The 20,164-nt window shown below is 40.5% G+C and overlaps 2 protein-coding genes across 6 annotated transcripts in view; one reads left to right on the plus strand and one right to left on the minus strand.

The window, feature by feature from the left end:
- The window catches only part of myrf (myelin regulatory factor), a 29,037-nt gene extending 28,725 nt beyond the window's left edge, over window positions 1-312 (minus strand). For 2 of the 5 annotated variants that reach the window (XM_029434636.1, XM_029434633.1), the window contains exon 1: window positions 142-312. In XM_029434636.1, coding sequence (XP_029290496.1) covers window positions 142-147 — 6 coding nt within the window. In that variant the 5' untranslated portion in view covers window positions 148-312. The remainder of the gene's footprint in view (window positions 1-141) is intronic. The other 3 variants (XM_029434635.1, XM_029434634.1, XM_029434637.1) reach the window with 2 other exon arrangements.
- eps8l2 (EPS8 signaling adaptor L2) overlaps window positions 1-20,164 on the plus strand; it is a 22,180-nt gene continuing 2,016 nt past the window's right edge. Inside the window, exons 1-20 of the mRNA XM_029434643.1 lie at window positions 1-256; window positions 3,545-3,595; window positions 4,046-4,092; window positions 8,806-8,870; window positions 10,488-10,649; window positions 11,607-11,756; window positions 13,280-13,359; window positions 13,484-13,593; window positions 13,685-13,755; window positions 13,846-13,972; window positions 15,184-15,272; window positions 15,385-15,459; window positions 16,857-17,005; window positions 17,215-17,383; window positions 17,478-17,512; window positions 17,600-17,705; window positions 18,064-18,183; window positions 19,290-19,362; window positions 19,455-19,626; window positions 19,932-20,064. Of these exons, the coding sequence (XP_029290503.1) occupies window positions 3,561-3,595; window positions 4,046-4,092; window positions 8,806-8,870; window positions 10,488-10,649; window positions 11,607-11,756; window positions 13,280-13,359; window positions 13,484-13,593; window positions 13,685-13,755; window positions 13,846-13,972; window positions 15,184-15,272; window positions 15,385-15,459; window positions 16,857-17,005; window positions 17,215-17,383; window positions 17,478-17,512; window positions 17,600-17,705; window positions 18,064-18,183; window positions 19,290-19,362; window positions 19,455-19,626; window positions 19,932-20,064 (1,968 nt within the window). The 5' untranslated portion in view covers window positions 1-256; window positions 3,545-3,560. The remainder of the gene's footprint in view (window positions 257-3,544; window positions 3,596-4,045; window positions 4,093-8,805; window positions 8,871-10,487; window positions 10,650-11,606; window positions 11,757-13,279; window positions 13,360-13,483; window positions 13,594-13,684; window positions 13,756-13,845; window positions 13,973-15,183; window positions 15,273-15,384; window positions 15,460-16,856; window positions 17,006-17,214; window positions 17,384-17,477; window positions 17,513-17,599; window positions 17,706-18,063; window positions 18,184-19,289; window positions 19,363-19,454; window positions 19,627-19,931; window positions 20,065-20,164) is intronic.

Consider the following 20,164-nt stretch of genomic DNA (forward strand, 5'->3'; position numbering starts at 1 on the left):
ACCTGCAGATTCACCTGTCACTCCTGAGCGACTGTGTTACTGGGAACCGACAACAAACGCGTTGCGCTGCGAGTTGGACGGCAACTAGTTTACTGTCAAGGAATTCAACGGTTCTACTTCAAAACAAGCGGCTGCAAGTACCGTCATTTCCCCGCGGAGCTTCCTGTTCTGATCGGCATGTGATGTCAGGCTGATGCTTCAGCTGCTGTCTCTCCCACTGTTGTCACCTCGAGCATCCCGTCCGGAAAACACCACTGTGAGTTTCTACGAGGGTTAAAAGTTTCTATTTGTTTCTTTTTCGTTTGTTTTCTTTCTTTCTTATTCACATAAACATGGCTCCCACTTCACAACTCCCACCACAAACTCCTCTCAGTGACTGTTCTGGAGCTTCATCATAGGATCCTCCTCAGCAGGGGGAGTTGCCTAATTGCTGTTTAACTTTATAAATATGTTTGTTCTGGGCTCTTTGATGACTTCATTTCGTTTTTAATGTTGAGATTGGTTGCACTTATTTGTTTATTGAGATGATTTATTATTTATGATTTATTGTTTTATTAGGAAATGTCTCCTAATAGATATTAATTTACCGCATTAAACTTAATGTGTTGTGATCGAGGCTGCAGCTTTGAAGTGATATTCATCTATGGAGTAATTCACATATTGTAACATTTGGTATTGGTTCTGTTTGTTGCAAGAGAGCAGAAAACTACATGTTGCTACCATACATTTAATTCTGATGTCACCCTCAGCCTTATGTCATTTAGCTCTGTGGTGAGAGGAATGTGCTATTATTTGGGTTCACCAAGTGTAGGAATAACCTCATGACTACACATTAACCACCAAGAGAGAAACAGTAATTTCTCATTTAAGAATCCGTGATGTGATTATTTCAGTCTTGTTTGTAGTTTTTTGTCCTGACACATGATTGTTGTTCTTCATGTGTTGGGTTCGGGTTATATGAATGTTATGAGAACAAACACGGATCGTATCTGTGAGGTTTCTCTGTGCCCTGATTCAGATACCTGTATATCCAGAATAATAATGTAACATCACCACCAGATATCACAATAGTGGATTTTAAATGCATGAAATCAGATAACTGTTACAAAATGCTCAATCAAGAGCATTTCAGTCCAGATTGCTCATAACAGAGCAGGCTCATCATTTCTCAGAAACATAACAAGCTATCACTGTCAATATTTTCTAGTTTTGTGATATAACTACGTCAGAAAGGTGTTGATGCGATGAGACCTATGTCAGCTCTCATGTAATGTCTTATTGAAGTAAAAGTTTGAATAAAATGTAATTTATTTAAACGGCATATTATCAGGCTTATGTTTCCTAAAAGAAAACCACACGTGTACAGTTGCTAATGAGCTGAATACTGTAAATAGTTTATTTCACCATTAATTTGCACGTCAGCAGTGATTCTTGTCGTTAATCTTTTTACACTTGGTACATGATACAAGATTGTTGTCATGCAAAACAGCTCGTGACATCCTGTGAGCATAAACTCTGACTGCAGATCCCATCTCCAGTGAGAAAGATGTTATAACGATGATTTGTTTGGTCAGGGTTGCTAAACTTGAAGGTTGAAGGTTGCAGTACGTTATACTGCTGATATTTATGCATGTCATTGTAAAGCATGATATAGTTATTGATTTATACTGAGATTTTGAACCCAAATATTTCAGGCCTGTTAGCATTAATGCTGATAAAATGAGATTTAACATGTGACTGGGACTATGTAAGGGAGGGCTGAACCGGGACTCTGAAATATTCACTGTCACTCTCATCGCTGGACGGAAATCCAAATATATTACCAGTAATTTGTGAGTCCATTAGCTTTCTGCACACCCTGCTTCTATTTTTGAGCAATTATTGTCCTATTACCGTGTAATTACCTCTGAATAAATGGTTGTCAGTATTGAACAATAAGCACCTTAGGCTGAGTGGCGGAGAGGTGTGCGGAGGGCCTCTTGCCGTGAGGTTGACAACACATGACACCCAGCCTGTCCTGCTCCGGCTTCACCTCCCTCCTGAAACCTGGCGGCGGGCCAGAGATGGGAACAATAGCGCGGAGGGATGATGGCGAGAGAGATAAGGACAGAAAGAGGAAGTCTACCTTTTGTGCAGACATACTAAAGTGAATAGGATTAGTTTTCTTTGCTCGTTTGCATTTCTCAGTAAGACTTTGTTGTAGATTATCCTTTATGGAAATACATGTGTGCATCTGAACTAAATCATACTTTGTCTGCAGCAACACAGTTATTTGGTTATTATCTGTGACAGCTGTTGTTGTGATTTGACCTCACTATGTTGCAGCAGATATGAGCAGATTATCTCCTGAGGACGATTATGTTTATGATCTGCTGCGAGATAAGCTTGAGTGACGGCGCCTCACCTGTATCTCACGTACACAGTATTTACCTTGTTTATTTTACCATTACTCGTGATGCCAAAAAACAGTTTCATACTCCAGAAAGGAGGTAAGGTATGTCATGAGGAGATGGCTGTCTCATGACGCTGTGATGTATGAGTAGTAGCAGTCTGGTTAGAAGAAAATGATACTAAAATATTCATAGCTAGTCTAGTGTCACAAGTTCAGTATCTTACAGGTTGTATTGTTTTTGCAGAACATTTAAAATTCTTGCTGGTGACACAGGATTCAAACTTCTCACCGCCAGGTAATAATACAAACTGAAAAGGTTGTCTAAAGCAATACATGGCTCCTTCAAGTTTAAAACTCACATACAGTAAAAGGTGAATTTTAGCTCTAGTGTTAACTGCAAGTCACTCTAGCCATTAACGTAGGAACACTTATCAGTGGCTGTATTGTATAAAGCACCATAAAGGAAACCATGCAGCCCCCACTCTGTCATGTAACTGTTCATTAGGATCCACACTAGACCTTATGTAGACCTTATATATATATATATATTACATAACCTCGTCAGAACATGCCTTGACAGACAAGACAGAGTCTCAGGGCCCAGAGACAAAGGTGTGTGAGAGTTTCATTCCCTCATGTCCTGCTCCTGGAAACCAGATTTAAATGTAGCACTTCATGTTAATTATCAAATAGTAAGCATGAGTGTAAAACCCAACCAAATGAATTAATTGCAGCTATGCAGATATAGTCATCAACAAAGTGGATCTAATTACACAGTGCATATCAGCCTGCTGTCTGCCATTGTCCCAGATAAGTCCCCCGACTACCAGCAGTACAGGCCCAACACCTGGCACCTGGCTGGAAGAACAGGCTGTTTAGTAGACTATGCCTCAATTTTGCATACCATCTACAACCTTAATGAGGTACCTTTAGCTTTAGCAGCTTAAGTTTTACCCACCAAAGTGGAATGAGAGAGAGAGAGAGAGAGAGACAAAAAGAAAAGATATCTGATGTAATAGGCATTTAAAAAGTATTTAAAAGGATAAATAATGCATGTTTGTATTGGTGGAAACCAGCCACTTCCCTCTCTCCGTCTTTCATTAACACCCACTCTCTTTCTCTGATTCTCATCCTCTCTGTTTCTTTCTTCAGGTGGATGCCTTAAACGATGAGTGTCCTTGGACCTCCGTCGAGGAAAGCCAAGTGAGTGTCGCACACATTTCTGCTTCCCACACATATTTACCTTTCAGTGTGTTACTGTCACACATGCGCGGAAGAATCACTAATCCAGTATGTAGAAGGTGGTGTGGGTCAGGGACCTCAGGCACAGAGCAGCTCTGTTGAGAATTGTTTGCTTTGCCTGGGCTCCTGGCTCTAGCCTCCCTCCATGCCCCACACACCTCCTCTCTCCCTCCCTCCTCCCTCCCTTTTCCACTCTCCCTCTCTCTCTGGCTGGTCCATATGCTCAGAATCTCAGACTAATCTCATCTCAATCTGCTCTCTCCGTATATCACTCCTATTTTGTGGGCTTGCGTTCATGAGAAGTAATAGTGTGGGAGTTTCAGAGTGTTTGTGACACTGACATCCAGAGGTGCAGGGGAGAAAAATGAAAAGCACGCAGCGTAACCCCGTTTCCTCTTCTTGTCATTGCAGTGGAGTGGCCAGATCGGACAGCAAGATCAGTGCCAAGGCCCTCTACGGTAAGTGTCTGCATGGAACTGTGAAGTTGCTCGCTTACTTGTGAAGGAATAGTTTTATGAAAACTTGCTCAATGTTTATTGGTATTACGTTATTCATTACCCAATATTATGTATATAATTGAAGGCAGGCACTATTATATCATTTTATTATTGTCAAGAAATCTAATGAAATTTAATTACTTTAATCTTCTCATAAATATTGACTTTGTAACCAAAGGCCATAAATGAGCCACATTGTTGCACTCGTGAGCATTAACATGGGTCCCACATGCACCGTCCTGCTGCTGTAAATATTCTCTATTGCACTAAATGTGTATTAATCCGTGTTTGAAAATAGTCCCGAACAAATAAACTGTTTTACTTTTCTTTTCTTTTAAGCTTTAGTATATTTAAAACTCATCTTTTGAATCTTGCATTATGTTAAATATAACAATATTTGCTATGCAAATGACTTTGTCAGGAAATCTAGCCCCCTCACTCTGCAGCATGTTGCTGCTGCCCTGCGGCCTAGCTGGTTTATCACAGTCCTCTTCCCAGAACACATGCACAGTGATAAGAGGGGGCCAAGGTCCTGCTGAGGGGCCCCGTCCTGCTCATGCTGCTGACACCTCTGTCAGACACTGAGGGACATGGGAGGGAGGCCGGGCTCCTGAAGGGAACATTGTTTTCCAGCTCTGTGCTAGGCCTGCAGAGCATGCTGGGATTTGTTGTCAAATGCATCAGGCTTTTGGTTGTTTCTCTTCACTTTGTAGTCCCATTAGGTACAGCTTTATATTTATGTTGTCAGGCTTTCTGCATTTTGTGCATACTTTGAATTGAAGGATATGTTTGTGTTATTATAGGGCTCCATTCATATCTACTTAGTCAGGCTGCATCACTGATCCGTCATGACTGTGGTCTCAGAACTCAGTAATACAATTATGGAATTACATGACATTTTATTTTAGCTGTTGCATACTTGTGCTAGGGCGTGTGTGTGTGTGTGTGTGTGTGTGTGTGTGTGTGTGTGTGTGTGTGTGTGTGTGTGTGTGTGTGTGTGTGTGTGTGTGTGTGTGTGTGTGTGTGTGTGTAGGTGTGCGTGTGTTTGACTGAATTGTGCTGTGTTGCAGTAATAGGGAGTGCAGGGTGTGCCTGTTTTTAATGTGTGGTTGGAACAGGGTGGGGATGCCCATTTTTTGCAGGTGAATAAAAGACTCATTGAAAAGTGTAAAGGAAGAGGTGGACTAACTTCTGGTCCTCCCCGTGCTGCCTCAGACATTAGCTCACTGGCTCCTGCCGACACCTCCTTCCACACTGCTAACATAGAGGAACATTGTACAGCATATCATAGGCCCAGATAGAAACCTAAACTGAGGTATGACAGGACAACCTGCTCGCGTACATGGCTGCCCTGTTCCAAATATAGAACGGCCTCAAATGACACATGATGGTATTGTAGGGATGCAAGATGTTCCCAAAGCATCTGACTGTGCGACTTGTTGTCTGTGAACAATATTTGTGCCGCAAGTCATCCAAATATCCACAGGTTGCACCCACTCTATGTGAAACATCCCACTGTATGTGTGACGAGGCGGTGCTGTTTTTCATTGGCTCGTCTAATCTCGTGTGGCAGATGGTCACCACTACCTTCTCTCTGCAGGATGATAACAGCATGCCTGTCCTCGAACCAGAGAGGCAGGAGGATTGGACAATATTGTGCACCATCCATAACAGTGGGTGATATTTGGATAGATAAAGGTCTTCTGCTGAATAAACATGTAGAGGAGCAAAAGCAAAAGTCCCAGCTTAATCTCCCTTATGCAAAACTCACACAGTACAGGGCAGCACACAACTGATGCAAATGATACACAGGTCCTCCCACCTCATCTGTTATCAGCAGCTTCGGGGTAGAGCAGAGAGGTGCCACATTAGATTCATCATCCCGGGATTTCAGACCATCCCGCAGCTTTCCTTCTTGAGTTTCTCGGTTTGTGGTTGAGGAGCATGTCTCTGTCAGGTAAAATGTGTTTGGGCTGAGAGACTGAATTAGGTGGAAATTCTCACTTTGCTCTCGTTCTACTTTTTCTTTTACGTCTGTGTATATATTAATGTATTACTACTCAGTTTAATGTCAGTGATAGATTCAATACTTCTAATGTGATTTCTATTTCTATTTGTCTTGTTAAAGCAGAAATGATCAGTGGCTGTATTTTACAAAACAACGGTAAACAAGCAAAGGCACAATGTAACCCTGTATTCATTTCTTTTACATATGTTTGAGAGGATATCTCTGTGGTGAGTTGGGCTGTGCAGTGTGTCCCGTAAAGCTTATTGTTTGAGTCGTCTGGGTGGCTTATTCAGCCTTTTGATGCTGCGGATACAGATTTTTATTATTTGTATTAATCAAACTACATTTTCGGTTTCATGAAATTGTATATGCTGTCTTTGTTTTGGGTGGTCAGGTTAAATATCAGATGGGGGCAGTTATTAGGAAGGTCAGATTTGTGTGATCGATCTGGGCCATGTGTTTGTTTGATAATCTGCCAAGCAGCCATGTTTATCACTGGACAATGACTCTGGAGAGATCTGAGGATCTGCCCATCTGCCCGCTAAGTGCCACTTCTTGCAAGCTGTTGCAGAGCTGTGAATTTATTGGCATAAATGTCAGGCCATTAATAACACATGGGGCAAGCTCGAATTTCAGTACGACACCTGGCGCTTGTGTTTCACCTGTGGAAAGCCAACCAGGAAGGAATCAGCAGAGACGAAATTGCAGGAATATGTTTGCGTCCTTTGGACAAAACATGGACAAAACGTTTCTGAGAACTTGGAAGAGTCAGAGCTCTATGAAGGGTGTTTATGTCACGCTGAATCATCCATAAAACGGAAAATATTGGAATGTACTTTAGGGGCTTGCCACACATTTTGTCAAGTGTTAAACAAACAGCAGAGCTTTTGTGTCTCCATAAAGCACATAAAGTAAAAATATGGCTGTACGTCTGTATGGAGAGGAAACCTACAGTGTGTGGCATCAAAATGTTGACTTGTTTGGTGGGAGACAGAAAGAGATCTGATATGAGATCTGGCAGATGGGAACATGCTCTCATTTAACCGTAATTGTTACCTGCAGACTATTCATCTGGTAAATAGGTCAATTGGCACACTCAACGTTCCCAGCTAACAGTACACATGCAGTGCAGTGAACAATGGCGTCATGAAAGTGAGTGTTTATACCACATTTGAAATGTTTTGGTTCAAATCAGTTTTTGATATATTTTATTGATTTTCAAAAATTGCAGTTAATTTGAATGCTTTTTCTTTTTAAAAATCTATCTCACACTTTAAAACAGCTATAAACGATATCTTTATAATATCAATGCATCAAATGACAAATGTGAAAAAGAGGTTGCTCGTAGTAATCACGTGCAGAGAATTATCGCCTGAACTTGCAGCTCCCCTCGGCTGTTAGAGAGTTTCAGCTCATTGTTTAGCTCTTCCGCAACTTCTGGTAGTGATTCATTATCATCACTACCGTAGTGTCGTTAGCTGTTTTCAGTGATTCAGCTCCAAAAACCCACTGTGCACTACCTGTTCTGCACTAAACAACAGACAGACAAAGTTAGAAACTACTGTAGCTGGTGAACATTGTGGAGCATCTAGCAGCTGCAGAGCCAGATGCTTCCCTCCGAAGGTAGAGACCAAAGCCAGAGCTAAAACAGAATGAATGTTGGTCTTACATTAATCAGGTGGACAGAAACACAACTGCAAATGAATGATAATGTTGCTCAGCAGCTGCTGGATGTGTAAATAAGCAACTGTTTGCTAATAGGTGTGTTTGCTTGATTATATCAATGTCGTGTAGATAAATGGAGTAGATGTGCTTTTTAGAATGTGTGTGTAGGTTTATAAATTGGTATTTGTGTCCAGACATGTCTTAAAACATGTCTTGAGTGGATCTTTATTTTGTGGATTTGTGGTGACATTGTTTTTATCTCTATTAAAATCAGTGGTAGTACAGACAAACATTAATTTACAACATGCTGCATGCTGCTATTTATGGTCCGCTCACCTGCCTCACTTCTCACCAGGTTTGTTCTAAGAATGAATGCATTTCAGGCTAACTTCACAGTCAGAAGGTTACGTGTGACAATTTACAATACTGTGCCACAGTTGAGGAGGTGAGCATAGCGCTGTCGGAAAGTGGCATCACTAATCTTTGACCACGCAGTAAATCAAGGTTTGATACCAGCCTGGCCAACACACTATATTGTTATAGGGGTCAAATCAAGTTAGACTCTTATGTGGAGACTCTTTGAATGAATAATTAACTTCTGATAAAAGAATTATGGTACAGGATAGTGTAGTTTGTTAAGTAAAGTTTCTTGCAGAGAAAAGCTACTTTAGTTTTTACTGCACTATTGCGACATAGTTATGTGAATATAGAACAGGTGACTGGGAGGTCTACTGTTGAACCATGAAAACACACACACACACACACACACACACACACACACACATTACGTGTTCTTGTAATTTCCTTATTGCACTGCTGGATCTCTTCAGCTCTCACTCTAGTGTTTCATTTCGTCTGTTGACTCTACTGAAACGTGCAAGATGTGGAGTTTAGGTCAGTGTCGCTGCTGGCTGTTTACATTGTTGTATTTACAGATCGCATGCAGGACTTGATGGATTCTCATTTTTTCACTTTTTATGTCTTTGTTTTCTTATCAACAGAACAGAGGAAAAAATACTCCAACTCCAATTATATCATGCATGAGACGTCGCAGTATCATGTTGAGGTAAGATCTGCTCTGTTTGTTTATCCGAAAGATTAAAGTTATGTGTATAGGGCTACAACTTATCTGCCTATTTCTTTCTAGTTAAAAAAAAGAATTGTCTATAAAATGTCAGAAAATAGTAAAAAGTGTCCTAGTTTCTCAAAATGCAAGGTGCACCTTCAAATGTCTTGTTGTGTCAGTCCGAAGCCCAAAGATATTTAGTTTAATATGATATAAAACAGTTGGAAATCTCAATATTTGAGTGGCTGAAAACAAAATTTTCTGCCACTTTTGTATGAAAAATTACTTTGACGATAAATGACAATAGTGGACAAATATATTTCTGTTGATCGACTAATCGTTGCGGCTCTAATTGTGTGTTAAGATTTTGACTTGCTAGTGCATGTGGTACCTGTTCACCTGCCTTGTGACTGGGGAGATACATTAAGGCATCAGAAATAACACAAAACTAACTAAATAAAAATAAAATAGATAATGAATTTTAACATAACATCAAACTGAGCAACTAAAATGGAAAATGTAGTTCTAGTTCTGGTATTTCAGAAGTTTTTAACCCCATAAACATTACGTCTCGAAGTTCATTCCAGCTGAGGACCTTTGACCTTTGTCTGTATTAGTCAACGTTTCCTGTCACACTTTACTGGAGCCTACATTGCCCAAAAATGACGAAATACAAAAAAGTCTTGAAAAAGGACAGAAGATCTTGTACTTGAGGTCCACAATTGTACAGATTTAGCCTATAGTTTAAAAAAAGGTCATTGGACCTCATTTAAAATACAAAATTAAAGTAAAGCTGACACAATAGTTTATCTCTGGATTACATATTATTACGGGACACACTGATAATAAAGCAATCTGGCATCTGATTGCACCAGTGGGGAGCTGATGTCAGGAATGATGTTGAACTATGTCCTATGGCTGTGTGGCTAGTATTTCTTCAAAGGCCTGCCCATTAACACACATACAGGCAGATAACCACAGAAAACAGCCACGCTGGCAGCAGCTGAATGCAGCCATTGAAGTGCTAATATTGCAGTTTTGACATCAGATAAAACAAGTACTTCACACAAGTACTGTACGCTTTCAGCTGAATGCATTGTGAGAAATGTGAGAAATTTTTTACAGATAATAGCTGTAAGAAAACAAGCCTAAATATACAGTACAGTTGCAGTTTAAGAAATAATTACATTTTCGGAAATATAATTAAGAATGAGATGATATAATATTCCGTAATATTTCATGGCTGGTGGCAGCTGCGTGGCACTTCTGTTTTTGTTTGGCTGAAACAAACAAAATATAAAATGTTAATTAGTGAGCTTTAGAGGGGATAGTATGCAGGTTTTATGTCAGCTTTGGACAGAGCCAGTCTTTATGCTAAGCTAATACTGGGTGCTGCTCGTTTTTCCCATCTAACTTTCTGCATGAAAGCAAACAAGTATATTTCCCAACATATCAAACTAACTTTAAAACAGCCAGTTAAGTAGAAACAATGTGTAGTTCAGATTTCCAAAGCATAGCATTCCTACTTTCCATATAGCATTGATTTTAGTTCACTCCAGGTCATGATCCCCTCACAGCCAAAAGTCTTCATTTACCAGCTCACTGTTTTCTCCTCAGCATCTCTCCACGTTCATTATGGACAAGACAGAGTCCATCATCACAGTGGACGATGCCATCAAGAAACTGGTCCTTCTGGACTCAAAGGACAAAATCTGGACCCAGGAGATGCTCCTGCAGGTCACTGACAAGGCGGTCAGGCTGCTGGACTGTGACACACAGGTACGGCTCCACATCTGTCCACGCACCATACACATCATTCAATTATGTCAACATGTAATACATTTCACATTTACAGTCACTGATTTGTGTTTGAGATCTACAGCATAAAACAAACTGTACAGCACATGCAGAAAACCTGCGTTAGAGAGAGGGGGCATGGAGTTTGAAAGGCGTGAGCATTTAACTGGCAGGTTTGTGTCTAATAAAGGATGCTGTAGGGTTAGGATTTAGGATTTTATTAGATGCAGAACATCAGCTACATTTCCTGGGGTCCACACAAACAAAAATACAAACGGTAGCGTATGGTTATTAGGTGTCGATTTACTTGTACTTTAAAGCTTGTTGTGCTTTAGCCATCTGAGCTAGAAGTGAGTTACATGCAAACATAGCTCGATACAAAACCCTGATTGTGTTCTGGATTTAGGAACTGAAGGTGCATTATGAACATTTTTGGATCCAGTGTTTTTGGAGCTAAAAGTCAGAATATATTGGCCTTCTGTGCATCGATATTGACATTTCTTTATTGTTTTATCTCTCACAGTGCAATACTATACAATACAGATGCCTCTTTAAGTTTGAATTAAATGTGGTACATCATTTTCTATAAATACGTCTTAATGTCAGGCATGATTATGAATGTGTCCATTCACACATTGGACAGCTTTTAGAATAGTTTTAGTCTTACTTGCTCTTTTGCAGACAGTTAAATGACAAAGTTGATACCGACTGTTCAATATGAAGCTACTACCAGCAGACAGTTAGCTTAGCTTAGCATAAAGACTGGAAGCAGGAGGAAACAGCTAGCTTGGCTTTGTCCAAAGAAAGTAGTATTCATCTTCTCATCTCTCATCACTTATAGAAGACTATTTGTAGTATTGTTTTATCTTTCTGAGGACTTTGCTCTTTCTCTGCCGCCACCTCTTCCCCTCTACCTACTCCTCTTTTGTGCTCCTGCAGGAAGAGTTGGAGAACTTCCCTCTCCCCACCATCCACATGAGTCAGACGGTCCCGAATCAGACACGTTACCCCTCCGTGCTGCTGCTGGTGTGTCAGGACAAGGAGCAGCACAAACCAGACATCCACTTCTTTCACTGTGACGAGGTGGAGGTGAGTCTCAGTTTAAGCTGCAGGCTTGGCTCAGTGTGCGCCCTTTATTATTTCTGCATGATCGGCTGGCTTTGTGTTTTATGTCATCTGTAAATCCAAGCTGCTGTTGTTGGAGCTCCAGGTCAGATTTCAGTGCTGTGTGTATCCTTTTACATTTTTTTTTGCACGATATTTGCTCATGGGAAGATCTATCTCTGAAAGGATATAATACTATAACTTACTGTCAAGAAAATGCCTCTTTAGAGTTCAGAGTAGTAAGTTCAAAGAAATAGTTTACAAGAAACTGTTGATCATTATATTCTGCTCATAAACACTGAAAACTAACAACCTTTGGATTACCAAATACTGCTCTCCTTAGTTTACATTGGTAGAATATAAACGAAAGAGTTTCTTATCTATATATACTAACTTTTATCTAACCAGGTAAAAGTTGACATTAAACACACCTGAAACACAAACAACACAAACAGACACATACAACTGTCCCACACTATAAATGAGTGAGCACAATATCCAGTTGGTATGTAACACAAAAACACAGTTATAATGCATAAATAAATAACATTTTCTAAAACTATCTATCAAATTGAAATTGAATGTGAGGGAAGAATAGGAACGTTGTTTCAAAATCTTAAAGAAGTGGTTTTAGTAAAAAAAACATTAATGTTTTTGTATTTTATTTTTTGTATTTGTTTTGGTTTTGGCTGTTTGTGAGTACATTACAGTAAATCAGTTACTTTGATTTATTTCACACTTGTACAGATCCAACACCATTGAGTGCATCACAAGTTAATATAAATAAATAAACTGACAAACTATGCACTAAAACAACCTAAAAAGTGTCATGTAATTTCCAGTTTGTAGGTTTTTAAATGCAGTTTGAAAAAAGTTCACACTGCTGACCTCTCTAATGTCTGTAGGAAGGGTGTCAAAACAGCAGAAGCTACAGTTTCGCAGCAGCCATAGCTTTGTGGCATGGATAGAAAGATAGATAGATACTTTATTGATCCAGATGGAAATTTAGGTCATAGATTAAAAAGATTGAAAAATATGAATGAATTAACTCCAATGCGTTAGGTTGTAGACTTAAAATAAACCAATTCTCACCATTCATGCTAATAAATGGTAAATGCTTTTACATAGCGCTTTTCCAATCTTTCCAATCTTTCCAATCTTTCCAATCACTCAAATCACTTTACAACACATGTCAGCATTCACCCATTCACACGCATTCATACAGTATGTTGTCATACTTACCGTACAAGGTGCACATCAGCTTGTCAGGAGTGATAACCATTCACACACACACACACACACACACACACACACACACACACACACTCACACACACTCACACACACACACACACCGTTGGCCAGGCCATCTGGAGCAATTTGGGGTTCAGTATCTTGATAGTTCGTCATGCCGACCACTCTACCTCCTGACCACAGCTGTTGTCGGCCTTAAAACTGTACAAACGTATGTTAAGTTTGAGTCTTTGTGTCTCTCCTCACTTTCTTCAGGCTGAGATGGTTTATGAAGATATAGACAGTGCCATTGGAGACAACAAGCACGGGAAGAAAATGAGGCTTCAGACTCTCAAGTGAGAACAGTGCTACAGCAGACAAACACACACACACACACACACACACGCACACGCACGTTGAAAGACGCAACATCTAATTAATATTTAGCTAACTTGATGCCTCCTCTTCTTCCTCCTCCAGAGTGAACCAGGAGAAAATGAAGCGCCACAGAGAAACCATCCTCCCCCCCTCGGCCCCTAAGGGCCCCTCACCTGTTGCAAAGGGACGCGCGGCAGCCACAAACACACGGGGTGAGAATACACATACTGCACATGCGCTCAAAATAGCTCACATTTTATTCAATAGTTCCGTTCACATGAGCTTTTTTGTGTTTGGATGTAGACCGACGAGCCTCCGCACAAAATGACACAGAGTCACATGAAAAGCTGGCTCGGCGCATTGAGCAGGATGTAGTGAGTGTTTTTATCCACACCTGCCGTTACATTACACAGTCTCATAATGCTATATTCTTCATACTAAATCCCAGGATTTGTCTCCCTCAGCAAATCCTCAACTGTGCCCTGGATGACATAGAGATCTTTGTGGCGCGGCTGCAAAAGGCGTCAGATGCCTTTTCTCAGCTCAACCAGCGCAACAAGAGTAAGAAGAATAAGAAGAAAGGACCAGCAGGTCTGTCTCCCTTTCTTCTTTCATGTGGTGGCAGGAATGCAGTGACAATATGTTCATATTGCTCACGTCGCCATGTTTGTGTCTTTTTGTGTGCTATGGCCTGGGACAGTCACCCAGCGATGCATGTGTGGTAGCAGTGAACATTTTGGGGTTCTGTTAAGTAATACAATACTCATTACAAAGTCAAAAATATTTGGCAATTCCAAAAGAAAGCAAAACTCAATTACATTTTGCATGGAGGCTGGCACGAGATGCACGATTAGAGGAGTCCCAACTATGTTATTATTTACAGGGATTGAAACCAAAAGTGTCATGTTATTTATAAAGTGAAAGTGTAATAGCAGCTGGTTCCCCTGATTATAACTGCAAAGTAATAATATGACTGTAACTGATTGCTCAGTGATGTTTTACCAGTAAACACTGGCAGTGGTGTGGTGCTGTGCTTTTATTTCAACACACCTCGTTCCCTCTGCAGAGAGATTTACTTTACATACATACATGTGACGCGAAAAACGATGTGTTGTTTTCTATGTGCGTGGTTCAAACACACATACAGTGTGTGTTATTTTTCCACATGTCATTTGGTGATAGGTAACGCAGATGTCCCTGACGAGACAGAATGTGCTGATAATCATGTATTCTCTATCTCGAGAATCAGTTTTTTCAACTTTGGGTTCAGAATCCCATTTAGGGTCACAGGTTGACTTGTAAGAAAAGATTAAAAATAATAATAATAATATCTTAAATATAAGACTATGATTTAAAAAAATAAATGTCTTATATAAATGTAATGAAATCAGTAGGTCTGATTTATCATAGCCTTGACGTAATTCGGAATTTACATACCCCTGAAAATATAATTTAAAGAATACTATACTCAAATTCACGTCACATGACTGGTTTCTGGGGTTGTGAGAGTTTTAAGACCGTTTGGTTCATAAGTTGAAAAACCCTGATGTTGCACATTCTTTCTTTTCCTCTCTGGTCAAGGTGAAACTTCTTTATAAAGCTGTTTATTAACTAACTATTATTGCTGCTCACCTTTATTTCACTGGAGACACAAGTTTTAAGCTTTTGTAGAGTTGAAAAAATTAAATTTCTTTGAACCATGGCCAGAAAGTGAAACCTGCATCCTGTCTATAGTCTGTCCGCATGGAGGGCCGGTAACTCTGGAGTCTGTGTGTGGTCATTGTTGCTCTGGTTGTTTACAGAGGGCATGTTGACCCTGCGGGCCAAGCCCCCCTCTGAAGCAGAGGTTATTGATAGCCTGCAGAAACTGAAGCTGGCCCTCAACCTCTTGGTGAGATATCACAGCTCCTAACCTCTCCATGTTCATCACGTTAATCAGTTTTACTCTCTCTCTCTCTCTTTGTCACGTTCTCACTGTGTGTCTGTCATTGTGCCCCCTGTAGGCCAAACTGAAGAAGCACATACAAAATCCAAGTTCGTCTGAGTTGGTTCATTTCCTCTTCGGCCCTCTGGAGCTGGTAAGAGCCTTAAATCTGTTCAGAAAGTGTCTGAGGTCAAATAGGTTTATAAGGATGATCATCGTGAACACATTCGGATCTGAATGTCAACGATATTAATACACTCTAGCTAATTTAATTTAATTCGATAACCTCATTGTTGATTGAGCGCATATATCTGACAAAAGAACTCTGAGCTTTATTAAATACACAGAATCAAAGCAGTTTAGTGTTTGCATTGTCGTCATCATTCCTCTTATTGTTTTCATTTTTTCTTGCACCACACCCACTGTCACTCTGCTAAACTCTCACCAGACTGGAGCGACGTGGCTTTCAGCTCTGATTCAGGTGCAGCCGCACTTACGTAAAGCTGGTTTCCCAAGCCTCAGTGTTCGGCCACACCTTCGATACTGCTGGATAGAAACGCAGAGCTGGGATTAGGCTCTGCCAGTTAATGTGTTGCAGTAACCTCTGGACATGTTGCTTGATAAGGCCGAGATAAAGCCAGAGCAGTAATATTCAAAGTCGGTCCCTAGCTGTCCTCAACAGTAGATGTCCCGTGACATTGTAGTGTGATGTCTGTCCGTCCTGGGAGAGGGATCCCTCCTCAGTTGCTCTCCCTGAGGTTTCTTCCTTTCCCTCTTTAATTATGGGGTTTCTTTTGGGGAGTTTTTCCTTGTGCGGTGCGAGGGTCTAAGGACAGAGGGAGTCGTATCCTGTACAGTCTGTAAAGCACACTGAGACAAATGTATAATTTGTGATATTGGGCTATATAAATACATTTGATTTGATTTGAATCAGTCCCAACATACGGCTGCTTTACATACACATGTAGTTTAAATTGTTTTACAAGAATGCTGCTGTTGTTTATTGCTGAGTATTTATTACTTTCATGCCTTCTGAAAGCAATAAAGGATATTTAGATCAAACTGAAATAAATATGTTGTTACGTTTAATTTCTTCAGTGAACACGAGGGTTGGATATCAAACTTTAATATTTTTTGAGGATGGCAAAAAGTTTCCAGAGCATTGAGTATGGAAAGTTTTAGCAAAGCTGGCACTGAATATTTGGTCAGATCTTTAGTTTGTTTGAGTTATTCTGTGATTACTTCATGAATCATTTCCTGATTCAAACTGAGACGTGAGTATATACAGTGTTTGACAGAGGATAGGCAAAGTTCTTTAGCAGCTGCTTGTGTTTAAAAACATTAACAATGACGCATTCAGACTTTTTTCATGAATGTAAAAAACTAATTTAATTGAAAAACTTTTTTATATATTCTTTGGACCAAGGAATTTAAAAAATATATATTTTTTGGTAACAGTAATATATACAAAAAATATGTATTTCCTTCCTACCACTTTGTCAAAAAGCCCTCACGTGTAGTCGATCAATAAACTTCTGAATGCGTCCGCAGGTGCTGCAGAGCTGTGGGAGTCCTGAACTGGTGCGTTCAGTGATCTCCCCTCACCTTTCCAAAGACACCGTCGACTTCCTGCGCGGACACCTCACCCCCAAAGAGATGACTATCTTTGAGCTAATGGGGGATGGATGGACCAAACCCAGGTACATAAATGGCTGTATTTAAATACACATTTTATCCAAAGCGCCTCACAATTAGCCTCTGATTCACACACACAGTCACACACTGACGGCTGGCCTGACTATCGGGAGCAAGGACCTTTAGACTTGGGTGCATTCATACTGCAGGCTCCGTCTGTACGGATGTGTAGCTTGAAGTTCACCTTTTGACCATCCTGTCCCTCTTCCTGCAGAGCGGAGTGGCCCAGGGATCAGTGCGCGCCTCCTTATCACCCAAAGTTTCGTAACGGCTGGGAGCCGCCTGTGGAGCTCATCAGGATGACCTCATGGGAAACGGAGGGACCCACAGGGCCACTGGGGCCTCCCACCAGCCCCGATTACAGAACACACTCAGCGGAGGATGTAAGGATTTTGTTTGTTAGCCACTCTCTGTGACTGTAGCGACCATTGCAGGTCCCAACTCCTGAAAATGTAACAATCTTATCTGCTTTTGCAGTTTTATGGAACTCATTCCTCAAACTCGTCAAATGGGTAAGTAATGAAGTCCTTTACACACTTTGCTGTCTCTTTTTTTACACATGTAAAACTGTGATGAGAGGATACCACGTGTCTTAACAGGTCTTACAATGGGATGCCCCCCACCCGCAAATATGCCAAAATTCACTACCACTTTGTAGCACGGAATGCCAACGAGCTGTCAGTGCTGCAAGACGAAATCCTCGAGGTAAAAACAAAGTCAGATTATTTTATACTTCATTTGAAGATTGACACGTATTTATTTTAATTTAAACCAAAGGAAGATACAAATGGTAGCATCTGGCAGGGACCCTTCCCTTCTAGAGGTAGGGAAACATAAATTGACCTTCTACGAAGTTAAACATTTTAACTTTGCTAAATGTGATTGTGTCTGCTGTGAACAAATGTGTTAAAATAACCTTATGTCAAGTGCTGAAGCATGAAGGGCCACTTGCAGCCCTAAAGCAATCTCAGCTGCATTCAGGTCAAGTGTGTGTGTTACACAAGACATTAATTCAATTCAAGTGTTCAATGCTCTGCAGTGAGATGTGAAATGTGTCTCGCAGGTGATAGAGGATGACAAACAGTGGTGGAAACTACGGAATCGCAGCGGTCAGTCTGGCTACGTCCCGTTAAACGTCCTGGAAGTTGTGAAGATCGAGGAGTCAGAAGCCGCCTTTAACCACGTAGGTTGATGTAACATTACATTCTTTGAGGAACACGTTGTCAGTGTATGTGTAAGCTCTTAAAGGAAAATAACATTGTTAAAAACTCTATTTTGTAGCTGTGTGGTGTATTTTTAGCAATCACACAGGCAATATTTCTTGCAGCTACACCGAAAACAGACTCGAATGACAGAATAAAATGCAGCTACAGGACACGTTATGTTTTAAATAGACTTTTTCCAGCTTTTTGTAAATGTCTCGGTATCACTTTGCCTCCAGTCATGATCCTTATCTCAGCTGTACACCCTAAAGCGTGTTGTAAAGATAAGATAAGAGCATCCTTATTTGTCACACAGCGGGGACAGTATGGGTGTTACAGCAGCAAAGGGGATATTGCAATAACAGTGAGTATAAGTAAAAAGCTGACTTAAGATTTAATAAATAAATAAACAAAATAAAATGAGTAGACAGACTGAATGGTTGAATTAATATTATTGCACATAGGAAATATTAATATTACTTAGTTTAGTATACATATGTGAATTGTCAGATTTGATATGCGAGGTCTACTCTGGGAGCAGGACGGGTCAAGGTTTCAGGAGGTGTTGCATCTGGGTTAAAAGTACAAAAGATGATTAGGATGCAAACATATAACACATTGATCACATTTATGTAGGAGTCATGATAAAAAAGACTTTACAGAGATAAATAAGTATTCAGTATGTACAAATCATCATTTTAATTACTTAACATTTTACATTAATATGAAGTTTACCACAGGCTAATTCATTGAAAGCTAAATAACAATGTAAAATGAACGTTGGTTGTAGATCAATGCAGCTTTGTGTGCAACTCTCTGCAGCCTACACATTGTGCAGCAATATAGTCCCACCCTTCACGCTGCATGCAGGTTTACCAACGCCCTGCAGCAGAGACTGTATACAGCTACTCTTCCTAGTGTCAAATACTTTCACACACATATTTTCTCTTTTGGCTCCTGTGCAAAAATGTATCAACTTCCAGTGACATGAAAGGAAAACCTGTTTTTGGAATAATAGTGGCTGCGGTTGCTTTCCTATGAACTGTGGATTGTGTGTGTGTGTGTGTGTGTGTGTGTGTGTTTGAAGCAGGGATACAGTACGTCACCCCCCCCTCTGAGCCATAGAGAGAGTTTCAACAAGGGTAGACCCAGTGACAAAAGTGAGTGAACACAACAGTCAGATCTAGGAATTACAGATATGTAATAGTCACACAATTCTGACGTCTGCTGCCGCCCTGTTTCCGTGCTGCAGAGATGGATATGGTCAACAATGAGTTATTGATGAAGATCACTGCAAACAAAAGCCAGCCGCCTGCCAGGAAGTACCGTGCGGAGCGATCGTCCGGAAGCCAAGTACCGCTCAACTTTGACTCAAACCCAGAGCAAGTGACGACATGGCTCAGTGCAAAAGGTTTCTCGAAACCGTAAGTCACCTACGACGCTCGACAATCAAGCAAATCAAAACACCTCCCCACACCTTCAAGTTCTGACTGAAATGTCAGGAAGTAATAGAAACAGCATCGTATTTCTTCCTCATTAACATACTGTCAGTATGGGGTATGGGGGGGTATGTCAGTATTATATCCTAGGAATCAGTACGTTATTAATGTTATTGATTACATCTGTGCTTTTCTAAAATATTTGGATGGTGTACTAACTATGTACAGATTAAGAAATACAGTACATTAATATATAATAATGCATATATGAATTGCCTGACTGTCTGCAGGACTGTTGAATGTTTGGGGATCCTGACCGGAGCTCAACTGTTTTCCCTCAACAAAGAGGAGCTGAAGGCGGTGTGCGGAGACGAAGGCGGTCGTGTGTACTCACAGATCACCGTGCAGAAAGAAATGCTAGAGGTTAGTCACACACTTGTTTCAAACTGCTCTCACACCTGTCATGACAAAGCTGTTTCATTTAGGGTTAGGCCCAACAACAGACAACAACAAAAAATGAACA

This window comes from Cottoperca gobio, chromosome 6 (assembly GCF_900634415.1).
Source record: "Cottoperca gobio chromosome 6, fCotGob3.1, whole genome shotgun sequence".
Taxonomy (NCBI): Eukaryota; Metazoa; Chordata; class Actinopteri; order Perciformes; family Bovichtidae; genus Cottoperca; species Cottoperca gobio.